The 14,949-nt window shown below is 39.6% G+C and overlaps 1 protein-coding gene across 2 annotated transcripts in view; it reads left to right on the top strand.

Annotated features, from left to right (window-relative positions):
- The first annotated feature begins 2,236 nt into the window (after window positions 1-2,236).
- The window catches only part of LOC131667620 (sorbitol dehydrogenase-like), a 918,386-nt gene continuing 905,673 nt past the window's right edge, over window positions 2,237-14,949 (top strand). The window contains exon 1 of one of the 2 annotated variants that reach the window (XM_058941163.1): window positions 2,237-2,365. In XM_058941163.1, coding sequence (XP_058797146.1) covers window positions 2,318-2,365 — 48 coding nt within the window. In that variant the 5' untranslated portion in view covers window positions 2,237-2,317. The remainder of the gene's footprint in view (window positions 2,366-14,949) is intronic. The other variant, XM_058941187.1, reaches the window with a different exon arrangement.

Raw genomic sequence — 14,949 nt, 5'->3', positions numbered from 1 at the left:
CGATGGCGACCATCAAAAATTGGTTTAACGAGTTTCAAAGTGGTCGCACGTCGATTTTTGAAGAGCCACGTCCAGGTGCTCCGAAAACGGCTACCACGGTTCTCCGTGAATATAGAATATAGAATAAGAATATAGAATATAGAATAACGTGACAAAAATTCACGATCTCGTATTGGCAGATCGACGATTGAAGGTGCGCGAGATAGCTAAGATCGTAGGCATCTCAAAAGACCACGTGCGTCATGTCCTGCATGAAATTTTGGGCATGAGAAAGCTGTCAGCGCGATGGGTGCCGCGTTTGCTCACTCCGGACAACAAGCGCAACCGTGAGACAACTTCAGAGCAATGTCTGACGCTGTTTAAGCGCAATCCGAAGGAGTTTCTGATTGCGAATCCGAATATTTTACGTTGAATTTGTATTCGTTGAGTTAAAACACATAATTTTTGCTCTTATGATTTTTTTAGTTTGACTCATAGTTTTTAAGTTATGAGCTGTTGATAAAAATGTGATTTTTTTTACATAATATTAAAAAATTCCCTAAAAAATAAATAATATTCTGTATACCGCATTTTAAAGAAGAGTACCATAGCTTTAACCTCCATTTTGTTTTTTTTAATCCAATTATTTTTAACAAAGTTATGCCAATTTTAAAATGGACGAAAAAAATTGAAAAATTTTTTTTTTTCATTTGTTTATAAAAAATTAATTAAACATTATTTTTTTTAATATTTTCATCATATATTGAAGGGCTTGGTACAAGCTTCAAAACGTACTTTGAATTTTTTAGATCGGTTGATTCCTTCTAGAGGTACAAAACTTCAAAGTTTGACAAATTTTTGATGGGATGACCAAATTTATGTAAGGGGCAGTGTACATTCACGCAAAATTAAGCAATGAATTACGCAAAAATAAAATACATATTAGAGGTATTTTTCGAACGCTCTTCTTGTGTTAATCGATGTGTCTGAGTTGATTGCTCCGTAATTCCTTATTTTGTTTCTTGCAATATATGTTTACGGCAGCGTCGGTTAGTTTGTGTAGGAGGTTTTGCAAGAATAGCAGGTTATAATAATTATTTATTAATAGTACCGCTGGTGCTCATCGCGTAACAGCACATGAAAAAAAAAAAAATAAATTGATAATTGTAAATTATTTTATAATTCACTGTGCTAGTGCAATTCGGAGTACGGAGAGCTGTCGCTGGCCTTTCCTGGACCACCTTGCAGTAATTCACCGACTGTTGTTATTATATATCATACAGCCCGTTACAACTATTATAGTTTTTTTATTTAACTAATCTATGTAAAATATCTATGCGCTACTTTTGTTTCTTTATTATTCCTATTTTTGTTTATTTCAAAGGCTTTCGGATAAATTTAATTGGCACAAGTATTAATCTTTATTTTAGAATTTGATTCGTTATGGAATAAATTTTATTGATTCTTGACGTGAATATCCTTGGGAGCGAAAAATGTATATTTAGTTTTATTATGATGTTTTTATTCTCAATAATTTGGTATAATCTAAAGTTAGAATTATTAAATTTCTATTTAAGTATTGTTTCGTGAAAAAATGTGAAGTCGGTTACAATGTGGTAAACAGGATGGAGATTGCGTTTTACGACTTCCAAGATGCACAGTCAGTGAGGGCGTACAGTAGGGAGAGCGCATTCCAATGCGGCTCCATGCTTTTCTTATGCTTTTATTTTTTTTATATAGAGATAGTGAGTCTTCCTATTTTTGGCTCTGGCCTACAGTTTTCGAGAGGAAAACTCTAAAAAACTGATCGAAACAAAAGGCGCTCAATATCGCTAAAGGAAAAGCAAAGGTTCTCATATAATTTAAAAAAAACTTTCCGACCTTACAATAGGTTATCTAACAATTGCAAGACAAAAAGGTAGCGTATTTTACAATCAAAATTTTTTATAGAAAACATACTTGAGATCGAATAGTAATGGAAAAAGGCATCTATCGCATTAACTTTCATTTATAATTTTCTGAAAATAAAGATATAAAATAAAAGAATGGCCATTATGCATTAAAAGTAATTGAATTATGTGAATTCAAATAATAGTAACATTTCGATTAACATTTTTATTGAGATCATTTAGTTGAGCAGCGTAGTTTAAAACTATAAAGCCCATGAAAAAAGATATTAAAACCGTATAAACTTACAATATTATCAAGTCGAGTTATTATCGCTATTATGTAATAGATAACAAAACGAAAACTTTTAGAGTAAACAAGTATCTCAGATATTTTCATTTGGATGTAGTTACTGAACCCAATACAATTATTTATACAAGGTAATACAAATATGGATAATTTGACTGTTGTTTTATATGGTCTAAATGACCTTCGTTTGGTGAGTAATTTCATTTTATGTTATATAAATATAAATACATCCATATGCATATAGTAGAAATGTGTCAATGTGTGCATGTATGTATCTTTAAATGTACTGGGATGATTTGAAAAATGCGATTTTTGAACAATCAAACCGTCATGCTCCGATATTGATTTTATAAAATGTCTTACTAAATTATTTCATTCTTTGTAACTAACTGAAGAAATATTTACTGAAAGAATTCTAATATAGATTTTACACTTTTGATTGGTTAAATTTTTGTATGAATTTTATTTCATTATAAAAGTTAAATAAAATTCAGGAATAAGCAATACTACTATCTTTTTTATTGAAAATGATCTAGTCTATAAATATATAATTTTAATTTATAATCTGCATTATATAAAAAAGTAATCATGTCAGCTTGTCATTGTTTAAAAGAATAACAATTGAAACTACATTTAGAAAACTATTTCTGAATAATAAATAGTCTTATTATTTAAATAAATTAAAATAAACCTCTTAATAAAATAAGTATTTTATGTTTATTGACCAGTCGCCATTGTGACATTTAGCCATAAGTTGTTCAATGTTTAAATTTAGATCTAATATATAAGTAAAACATATTGAAAAATGATATACTCAAATAAATGATATAAAATCTTTCTAAGCATAATCTATTAACAAATATAAATTCACCTCCGAAAGACGTTGATTGAATCGTAAAAAAAAAGTTTTTTTATTTCCAAATTAAATTTACAATCTGTCTATGAACAGTGAGTAAATGATATTATCACAATTTCAACAATCAGTTACAATATAATTTATACTATTACATGAAGGTATTTTACTAATGATCTGTAATTCTATGCTATTTTATTTTTGTACAAAATGATGTTTTATATTTTTTAAATCTTGAAGTTGTTGGTGTTGTGTGCATTAGTTCCTTTGCTAGATGATTGGGATACTCCATTATCTTGTTGGTATATCTGTTGGATGGTGCATCTATTTCCTGTTTTACTGACTTTATTTTGATATCGTTCCTTATATATATATTCATTTGTTATGAATGATGTTAACATTTTCTATTTTAGGGAGATCATGGCTATATATTGGGTATGGTATGGGACCAAAAATGCTTCCTTGAGCGACGCCAGCTTTCTGTGGATAGTGATAAATTATTTTGTCATTAAATCTTATCTTAAAAAATCTAGAGCTTAGGTATAAATTTTACGGGGGGGGGGGGGGGTCAATAAGTCTTTACAAAATCTAAGAGAAGGCGCTCGTCACGCTTAAATCATGATGTTTTTGTCTAGGAATACTACTAACTATATATCGTACAAAGTTTCAGCTCGATTCATTAAGTCGTTTTTTTTTGAGCATTGGTTGAACATAAAGTTATTGGTTTATTTGAAAAATGGAAAAAACAGAGTTTCGAGCGGTGATAAAACATTTTCATTTGAAAGGTCTTACACCAAAAGAAATCACAGTTGAGTTGAACGCCGTTCATGGCATGTCTGTCCTTGTGTTTAAAACTGTTTATAACTGGGTAAATGAATTGAAACGCGGCCATACAACAACAAAAGATAAACCTCGTTCAGGATGCCCCGTAGAAGTGAGTACACCCGAAATGGTCAACAAAATCCACGATATGGTGTTGAGTGATAAAAGATTAAAATTGCGAGAATTAGTTGAGGCCACAGGGGTATCAATGGTACAATCATTTCAATTTTGCATGAAAAATTGGGGATAAAAAAAATATCAGCAAGATGGGTGCCGCGTTTGCTCACTGTTGAAAACAAACGAACCCGCGTCGTCACCTCTGAGGCTCTTTTAGCACGCATACGTCGTAATCCGGAAAACTTTTGGCGTCAACTCGTAACTGTAGACGAAATATGGGTACACAACTACACTCCTGAAACCAAAGAACAGTCCAAACAATAGATTACCGCAGGAGAACCAGCCCCAAAGAAGGCAAAGACTGTAAAGTCAGCTGGCAAGATTATGGCCACGGTTTTCTGGGATGCGTATGGAATCATCTACATCGACTATTTGAAAAAGGGCCAGACGATCACTGGACAATATTATGGGTCATTATTAGGTTAGCTGAAAGAAAAAATCAGAGAAAAACGTCCTCTCTCGAACAAAACATAATGCCTCTTTCTTCAAGACAATGCTCGAGTTCACACGTGTGCAGTTTCGATGGCAAAAATTAACGATTTAAAGTTCGAATTAATTGACCATTCTCCATATTCGTCTGATTTGGCTCCCATTGACTTTTTCTTATTTTTTAACCTCAAAAAATGGCTTGCCGGACAACGATTCATGTCGAATGAAGAAGTCATCGTCGAAACAAATGCCTATTTCAAGGGTTTTTAGAAATCATATTTTTCTGGTGGTTTAAAAAAACTGGAAGGCCGTTTAATAAAATGTATCGACGTTCAAGGAGATTATGTTGAAAAATAAAGAAAAATTACATACGCAAAACTTTTTTTTCTTTTTTTTGTAAAGACTTATTAACCCCCCCCCCCCCCCCTCGTAGGAGCAAGCAGAATTCTTTTGGTAGGATTTCATTTACAGTTGCGAGCATAAGTTAGTTCCCACCTTATACTAAAATTATACGAACTTCTTTGTTTTCTAGCTACGTCTATAATGGTCGTAGAAAATTCATAGACGTTGATTTTAAAGAATAAAGCTATGCTTTTCAAATTAGGTTCGTTTTTTGAATTAAAAATCACGTTTCTTACAACAACAAAAAAACTGAACTTCAATTGAACTTAACCTACTGTACAAAGAGAATATCCGACAATAAGTAAGCTCGTCACCTGGCATGATATCGCCGTGGCAACGGCGCGAATACCGGCATAGAGATCCGTCGCAATAGTTGGTGGGTGAATACCTAATTTCGCTACACTCGTCACGGGCGAGGAAGTGCGCCACGTCTAAGAGAGAGAGAGAGAGAGAGAGAGAGAGAGAACTTTGAAAGAGCACCTGACCTTAGTTCTGCTACGACTCCTCGATGAGCGGAAAACGGTAGGCCACCTTTTCTCAAAGGTGCGTTGTCATCTTCCCGTTGAGCAGCTTCCTTCTGGACTTCTTGCTCCTCGATCTCAGCTCTTATTCTCGTGACCTCTGCTGATCTCGCTCCTCGCACTCGACTCCTGACGGCCTCCACTCACTAACTCGATATCCTGCCTCTGTGTCTTGCTTCTTATTCTTCTTACATCTCGTACTTAACTTCCTGACCACTTGTACTTAACTCCTAAACTCTTACTTCTCTCTACGTTCGACGTACCCCCTCTTGACTTAATTTCGCGGCGACACGCGACGCCGCTAATCGGTCGCGCGCCTACCGCGAACCATTTCCCAATACCGGCATTTGATCCCTTATCATTCTCTCTCTCTTTCTTCGCTCTCTCCTTTTCTTGCTCGTTGTCGCACTCGCTAGCCCTTCTCTTGGCTCATTGATCATTATTAGCCGCTGAAGAAAACAAAACTGCGTTAGGCACACTCTTAAAATGTGCCCAATGTCGGTTGCTAGGCCAGCCGAGAGTAGAGGAAGGGGAAGGAACGGCACACGACAAAATGTAATCGCCTGTTCCCTTTCAAGGCTCAAATTCGAACCTGCAAACTCAGCCTGACTCTCTCTCAATCCTTCCCTCTCGACTAGTTATCAGCAACTCGACGTGGGAGCTATCATTCTTACCTAAATTCCTTAAATATAACTTATTTACTATTTATGTCTAATTTGGCAACAACCAGAACGTAATTCAAGGCAAATCAACGGAAGTACAACAAACAAACCAAAACCTCTAGGACAAACGCGACATTCCGTTGCCGCACACAAACTAGTCAAAGAGATCTCACCTTTCCTTCTCCTGCTCCGCAGCTTCCAAATACTAGAGTCTGAGAGCCCCAAGCTCAGCTACCGAGAAAAGAGCAACTACTACCGCGGAGAGGATGTGTCCCTTGGCTTCTACGGCTAACGGTAGTTCGGCCTCAGCCACTTCATCCACAGTCGTCTGTACCGGAACCGAAATGACCATCTCTTGCACCGCGATCTCTTTCCCCAAACCTTGACTGGCGTCTTTGGCCAACGTACGAAAATATTTTTCGCGCTTCCTTTTACCTGCGCGATGGAGAAGTTTCTTCCTCTTTAGCTCGTCGGTCGATGATCCAAGGGTGCTCTCTGCTGTGTACTGTGCAACACCATTGTCTTCGGGCTCCTACCCAACTACCGGGGGCGCCCGAACAACCTGAGCCACCTCAGGAACCTCCAAAACTTCTCGTGTTTCGTCACCTGCTGCTCTGTGTTCCACCTGATCTCCGACATAGGCATCACGTCAGCGCGGGCAAATATAGCCGAACTCATCCAGCCTTTCGCAATTACGACAGATTGGATGAACGAGATTCGGACAGGCCGATCTCCGATGTGTTCCACTACGGCAATTGAAGCATTAGAACATCAGAATGTCCACCTTCGGGTTCCAGGGTACTGGGACCAAGATCTTGAGAAAGGAACCTCTACCACCGTTTTCCTGGCTTCGTTGAGTCAACACGGACAGTTAGAGAAGGTTACCGAGTCCACCACTAAATAAGAGGAGTTACGTCTTACCGAGGTCAAAGGTGACCTTCCCGGCACTACCTCTTCGGCTTCTCGCGAAACCAAAGGTGCAAAAGCAGGCACCTCTCTGCCTCCCAACTCCTCAATCCTGATACCGGCAGTGTAGGGGAGCCTCTCGTTTTCGCGATAGCTACTTCTACTGCCCTAAGTGTCAGAGGTATCTACGCTGGAACTGGCCACGTTTTCTCCATTCGAGCGGCACTACTATGCGCCAACACTCCTCACGATTGGTCACTAGTTCGAGCAAAAAGTCGCGCATATTATGGTACAGGACATTATTATCTACTCTCCAGGTTTCAAATTTCGGTCTCTGGAGTACGTCTTTCATATATTGGAAATACGAATCCTCCTACACTTCATCAAACACACCGATTTCAAACTCGTCCTTGAACCCGTGGGAAAGAGCGTCCGGAACACGATGCACTGCTCCTATCCAGTGAACAATTTCGCAGTCTAACTGCTGAAATTCGAGAATTCATCCCTCTGATCATCCTGTTAATTCACGCTTATTAAAGATCCTAGTTAACGCGCTATGATCCGTGACGATAATGAAGTACGATCCTTCAATGTACGGTTGAAACTTCTTAACCGCAAAAATTACCATCAAGAACTCAATTTCGCTTACCGTGTAATTCTTGTGCGTATTAAACATTTGACTGGCGTTGCCAATAGGATACTCGCTGTCGTCGAACACTTGTACCAAACACGCGCCTACCACGAAGGAAGAGCCTATACCGCCAGTTCTGTTAATGCGCGTTTCAACCTTTTGAAGCCTATCTGCTATTCGTCCTCCCACTCCCACGGTTGATCCTTACGAATGAGTTTAATTAACGGGACTTTAATCTCGCTTTCGTATTCGATGAAACACGCGTATATACCATACCGATAAAACGACGTAATTGCGCGATATTACGTGGCGCAGGATATTAGACGATCGACTTAACCTTTTCATCGTCCGGAAGTAAGCCTTTGCCATCTAGCCGGTAACATAAATACGTCACCTCTGTACAGAAGACATCGGAATTCTCTAAATTGATCTCTAAGCCGACATCAACCAAACACGTCAAGCCTTCTAGCCATACCATGTGACTGTCAAAATCCGCGCTAACTACTAACAGGTCGTCTAAATATTAGAAAATATGCGGCTCTTACTCTGACCCGAACAACGCGTTCATGAGGTGCATGAACGTGGTCGGAGCGTTTATCAGCCCAAATTCTATCCGTTCAAATTCTTAACCTAAGCCCAGAACAGTAAACACCATATACTCTTTGCTTTCTTCCGATAGAGGAATTTGCCAAAACGCGGCTCGCAAATCTATTTAACAAGTAGACCGCACTCCGAAGGCTGTCTAGAATAACATCTATTCTCGGAATTGGATATGCATCTACCTTCGTTACCTTAGTTACATGATGATTCTGATTATTTATATGATCCTTATATCACCTAATTTATGAGCTATCACCGGCACATTACACTATTGGCTATTTGACGGCCTTATTATTTTTATTATTCCTTTCTTCCAAAGGCATATTGTTTCCTCCTGCATAAGCGCTAAGATCGGAGGTGACATGCGGCGCGTTGACAGTTGCGCAGTTCCGCAAACTTGGCATACTAGAATAACTTCCGCCGAACGCCTAGCGCAATTGTTCGCATAATGCCCGGGTTGTCGACATATATCAAACTATGTTTTGTTCTACTCTAGCTACTGGATACTGTGTCCTCTTGTGCCCTATCTGGTTGCAGTGGAAGCACGCACCTGCAAACGGACAATCGCGGTTGTCTCTCTATATACCCGATCTCAGTTCGCGCTGCTGAAGAGTCAGACTCGGGGCTACCGTGGCAGCCGAGGCGATCAGAGCCTACACCCTCTGTTGAAGAGAAGCGGCTTCAGTTGCAGGTTGGCTCGTCGCCGGCGGCTGCTGCTTTTTGACTGCTGCCGCGGCAACTTTGCTTCCCTGCTTTCTGTCCCTTTTACCTGCCTTCTTCTTCGGCTGCGCTTTCTTCTTTACCGGATTTAGCACGAGTATCTCTTCTATTGAGTCACTCAGGCTCTCCACTGCATCCACCAATTTTTGTTTGTCGGGAAACTTTGTTGATTTTGAATAAGCTAATTCCGGTATCAGCGTCGCGTCGGCTGCCGGTAGCCGCTGCCACCTTTTCTAGCTAGCCACATGGTCTTCGAATACCGTACCTGCTTTTCTAAGTTTAATTAGGTTTGCACACGTTTTCGTTTCCAAGTACCGCTTGTACTTTCGATGGAGACCTTCGAAGATCATCGATAACTGCCGCCTATTAGATATCGGTGGGCCGAAACGTCTAAGTATCGCCTGGCAGGCTGCGACGTAATCAGCGATTTTCTCCTTTTAACCCTGCGCCTTTTGCCTAAGCTCCAGGTAGAGTTGCTCTCTGTTGAAATGATGGCAAAATTCGTTGGTAAAAATTTTTCGAAAATCGTTAAAAGAGGACCAATTCGCACGATTCACCTCATATCACGTGCGAGCTTTATCGCTAAATGCGGTACCTATTGCCATTAGCATGTCCACGTCAGATATGACGTACTATCGCTGGCAATCATCTATACCTGCCAGAAAACTCAGCGCTCTAAAATCGTCCTTATTCGAGAAATGCAAAGACCAAGCATTAAGAGCGCTCACCCCGTCAGCGTGTATACCGTTGATGTATTTTACTTTCGGAAGGCTGTTTACTTTGCTTGATTTTTCTTTCTTAACTTACGCTTTTGCGACTTACGACGTATCGTAGCGCAACTTTCTGTGTCCGAGCAACACGAACTTGTGTCGCTAATATCTGAACATGCTCGGTTTTCGGTTCCTTTCGGCTATGCAATTTCTAATAGTCTCAGGAGCATTCAAGGTCGCGTGGTCAGCTGGTAGTTTGGCCTGAAATAACAATGAAGCCTACTGGTCAGCTTGATCCGCCTTGCTGTGTATCGCCTCTCTTTCTACTCTATAAACAGCGTTGTCGCCGTCGATAATTCCTTGCCCAATCTCTCTCCTATAGATCCATTACTGAACTACCGGAATTGTCCCCCACAATTGGCTTAGTATTCCCACACTGCATGCGTTTGATTGGATAGCATTTCTTTTATCTGCTTGTCCATTCGCATTCTCTGTCGGCCTGCTTACCGTCGATGGAGATGCGTTTGACCGACTGGGCTCGGCTACCTGGTCACCCGACGGCTGCGCTTGCACACAGGGAATGACAACATCGGCTCCCGCCTATGTCGCCTGCTCTGTCTTGTGTACCACTTGAGCAGCTGAAGATGTAGCAGTTGTTGCAGATTCGCTACAAACAGTCGACATTTTTACGACGTTCTCCGCTGCAACTCGTTGCTCTAATTACCTTATTACCGTCGCAAAATCTTCCGCGTGCCGCGGCGGGTTTAATTCCGGCAGATCCATACTCAACATGTAACGCAAGTGGCTGTCTCGCAATTCTTCTAAATTACCGCGATGATCTGCAGTTCGAGATACTGCATGACTTCTAATAATATCGTCGGTTCTGCCGCGTCTATTTCCTTCTTATAATGTTTCGCATGCCAGTCGCGTAAGATCCGACGCATTATAACTCTATCCTTGCACGCTAACGATATTTTCGCTTTATTCAGTTTCGTCCAGAAGAATGTGAGACAAAAGCTTTGCCAACTTCTAAATACCAAATTTCCACAACAAGCACGAAATTTGACTGTTCAACTGATACCGAGCGTGCACGGTGTTCTTTCCCTAGGCTCTGAGCCGGCGAAAAGTCACCTAGCTTAGTCCCGAAAAAAAACACTTACCAAGAATGCGATAACATTCCAATAAAAATACACTATTTACCGGGAAAGAATGTTGCTCAGAACTAGTGCGTGCAGTCGTTCAATTTCACGAAACACTATAAAAAAAAATTTGACCGTTCCAGAAACAAAGCCTTCCACTCGGAAATAAATCAATTTTTTGCGCACTTTCTCACATGAATTTGCTCTTAATTTTACACAATTTTTAAATCAAACTTAACACTTACCACGATTTTAAACCTTTCTCTTTCTCTCTCAATTACCTTTCCCCACAAGGGATGCCATGTAATGAGATAGTACGGCTCGTCACCAATTATACAAGGGTGGTCCGATAAGTACTTAGCCTACAATAGAAAAACGAAAATTTTGTAAACGAAAAAGTGGCCTTATATTTTTCAACATTGTCTCCTTTTAGTTCGATACACCTGGCCCAGCGATGTTCCGACTTCTTTAACCCATCTGAAAAATACGTTTCCTCGAGGTCTGCAAAGTAGGTCTCCGTGGCGGCGATTATCTCCTCATTCGACTCAAATTTCTACCCGGCGAGTGACTTTTTCAAGTTTGAAAACAAAAAGAAGTCGCACGGGGCCAAATCTGGAGAATACGGTGGATGGGATAGCAGTTCGTAGCCTAATTCGACCAATTTGGCCATGGAGATTGCGGAGGTGTGAGCCGGTGCATTGTTATGGTGGAAAAGCACTTTTTTTCTTCGCCAAATGAGGTCTTTTTTTTCTGCAATTTGACGTCGCATCGGCCCAATAATTCTGCATAGTACGGCCCTGTGACCGTTTTGCTCGTCTCCAGGTAATAGATATAGATCACACCTTGTGAATCCCACAAAACGGTGGCCATCACCTTTCCGGCCGATGGGGCAGCCTTCGCCTTCTTTGGAGCAATTTCGCCGGGTAAAGTCCACTGTGTCGACTGTTCCTTGGTCTCTTGTATATACCAGTGGATCCATGCTTCGTCGGCAGTCACGAAACGACGCAGAAACTCCTTCAGATTATGCTTAAACAGCGTCAGACATTGCTCTGAAGTTGTCTCACGGTTGCGCTTATTGTTCGGAGTGAGCAAACGCGGCACCCATTGCGCCGACAGCTTTCTCATGCCCAAAATTTCATGCAGGACATGACCCACGTAGTCTTTTGAAATGCCTATGATCTCAGCTATCTCGCGCACCTTGAATCGTTGATCTGCCAATATGATATCGTGAATTTTTGTCACGTTATCCTCCGTGGTAGCCGTTTTCGGAGCACCTGGACGTGGCTCATCAAAAACCGACGTGCGACCACGTTGAAACTCGTTAAACCAATTTTTGATGGTCGCCATCGAAGGAGAAGAGTCATCGTATATAGCATGCAAGCGCTTTTTTATTTCGCTGCGCAATTTCCCTTCCAAAAACAAGAATCGAAACACCGACCGATACTACTCCTTTTCCATTTTTCTAACATGCCCGCTTCCACACGCGGTCACAACAGAACTATGAGTTTGATTCGGCTAAAATTTTGACAGTAACCATTGACCTGGTTGTACTACATGGTAGTATATTTCTCTTGCCAGAGTGGCGCCATCGGGCGGTGAGGTTAAGTACTTATTGGAGCACCCGTACAGCTAGACGTGAAACTTGCTCATTAGATGAAACTAGTTATTTCCGGTAAATTTTAGGTCGGTGAATTAAAATCTGACCTTATCTCTATCACCTTAATTTTTACAAATATTCTAACCTAAACGTGCAGAAGTTTTTCACGGTTTTTGAGGTACCATAACATCTTGAATAAATTTTTTTTTTTGAAAACCAAGTACGCTATCTTAAAGACGCACTCTTACTCTCTAAAACCCGTTTTTTAAGTTTCCAATATCTTTTTTTCTTTCCAAGATATCATCATTTGAAGTATACTGTTGTGGCAATATCATTAAAGCCTGAAAATAGAGTGAGTCATTTAAAAAATAGATGTAACGGATTTTATTGTCATTTGGATCACCGAATCGATACTCATTATTGAAACTGCATCATAACCACAGAATACCCCTTATTACGGATCCAAATTACAGATGTTTTTTCTACAGATATAAAGCTAGTGTGGATGAGTAAAATAGTATTTTTGATAAGACAGAGCATTACTAGACAGCTATAAATACCTAACCTATATTCACTAATACTGCAGGCATTTAAACAGACGTTTGTTCAAGGATGAACACTTTAACCTAAGGCGGTGCAAGTAACTCTTACAGCCCAATTTCTTTGATCCATGAGCCCGGTAACCTGCTGGTTTTTAACTTCCGACACTCTTAATCCAATTCCTTTAACCCTCGAACCCGGTAACCCCCTGGCTTTCAACTCCCAACGCTCATGATAAGAAATATACATTAACCAAATTGTGCCTGCTGGAAAAAATTACAACCCGTACAAAGGGAGTAAAAATACAATATGACTGGAAAAAATTGTACGAAAATCTAATTACATTGTTTTTGTATCGACTCTCTTTATTTAGTTTTTGCATTTTCTGATCATTTGTTAATATTTCGATTAATAATGAATTTTATTCTTTTTTAGCCTTTTAGGTTCTATTAATTACATTTATTTATATTTTTTCTACTGGATTTCGTGACAATGCATCAGCATTTGTATTGATTTTTCCAGATTTATAGGCGATTTTATAGTTATAATCTGTTAGATTAAGTCTTCATTTTTGTACTTTTGAATTATTATCTATCGATTCGAAAAATAGTAATGGTTCATAATCACTAACAATTATGAATTTATTAACATATACGTAATTTCTGAACATTTTTACCGCGAAAACTATTCCGAGAGCTTCACGCTTATAGATAGGATATCGTTTTCCCGCAGGTTTTAAGACTCTTAATGCGAATGCTATTAATCTATATTCTTTCATTTCTTCTTAAGAAAGTACGCAGTCTAAGACGAAGTTTGAAACATCTGATATTATAATAAAGCGTTTTTACATATATTTTTTTTTAACGTCGCTCTATTTATGCTCCATCAGTGCTAATCATCGACGGAGGCTTGCAATGTGTTTGAGAACAAAACACATGAAACTTTTTTCAGTAGTGCTTCTATCAATCAGCAGGGACTGGGAATCGAACCCAGGCCTACCGGGTGCGAGTCCGTTGCTCTACCGACCGAGCCATTGCAGGCCGCATTTTTTACATATACAGAAATTGTAAAATCGGAGCTGTACATAACGCATTTTTCAAATGCTGAAATACTTTTTGTCTATCGTCATTCCAAGTGAATTTATTTTCTTTTTGCAACAGTTGTATAAGTGGTTCAGCTATTTGCAAAAAATTTTCTATGTAGCGTCTGTAGTAACTTGTTAATCCTAAAAATTTTCTAATGTTTTTGATATTTTGAAGAATAATAATAATCTTCAGATATGTTTTAATATGAGTAGATAAACAAAAGAGGCTTTAGCTCAGGGGGAATCAGCTCAATGAGTTGATTCCCTGAGCTGATACTGGTGCGTCTTCAGCTCAGCACAGTCAACTCACCTCCTCTCCTTTTGCGTGCTTCAGCACTACCGATTCACCCCCCCCCCTTACTGAGCTGATGCCCGTGTGTTCTATATTCAGCACTGTCGACTTATCTCCCTTCAAACCCCCCTCCCCTTACTAAGCTGATGCCAGTACGTTCTATGTTCTACACTTTCGGTTCATTGTGCCCCCCTCCCATACTGGGCTGATATGCTCTGATGAGCCGATGCCCGTGCGTTCGCATGATTTCCGTTCATCGTGTGTGTGTGTGTGTGCATGTGTGTGTGTATGTGGATTAAATTTTTTAGACATAATAAGGTAAATTTTTATCGAAAAAAAACGGACGGACAGATCGGTGGATTGAACCAGCATCCTCTGGATCTACAGGCCGATGCTCTACTGCTAGAGCCACTGCTACTCGTACCCCGAGCAGTTCATATCATATATATTAGCTACACGATTGGTATAAGGTCCGAAAGCGCTAATATATAAAACTAATGATGCTATTATATATATTTTATAATTAGTATAAAATGAATTTTTTGCAGGTCAACGTGTGTGTGCGTGTGTCATCTACTGAAGATGGTTTAATAAAAAAAAGTGCAAGTACCTGTGAAGACCAAGAAGAAAAAAAATGCAACACGCAATCCTGCTTACTTTCTTTTATTTGTAGCCTTCGTGGTCGTAAG

Source organism: Phymastichus coffea, unplaced genomic scaffold, assembly GCF_024137745.1.
Source record: "Phymastichus coffea isolate CEN01 unplaced genomic scaffold, Cenicafe_Pcof_1.1 PCOF00005, whole genome shotgun sequence".
In the NCBI taxonomy this organism is placed as follows: Eukaryota; Metazoa; Arthropoda; class Insecta; order Hymenoptera; family Eulophidae; genus Phymastichus; species Phymastichus coffea.
Note: the sequence above shows the minus strand (reverse complement) of the source record. Positions and strands in the feature narration are given on the sequence as shown.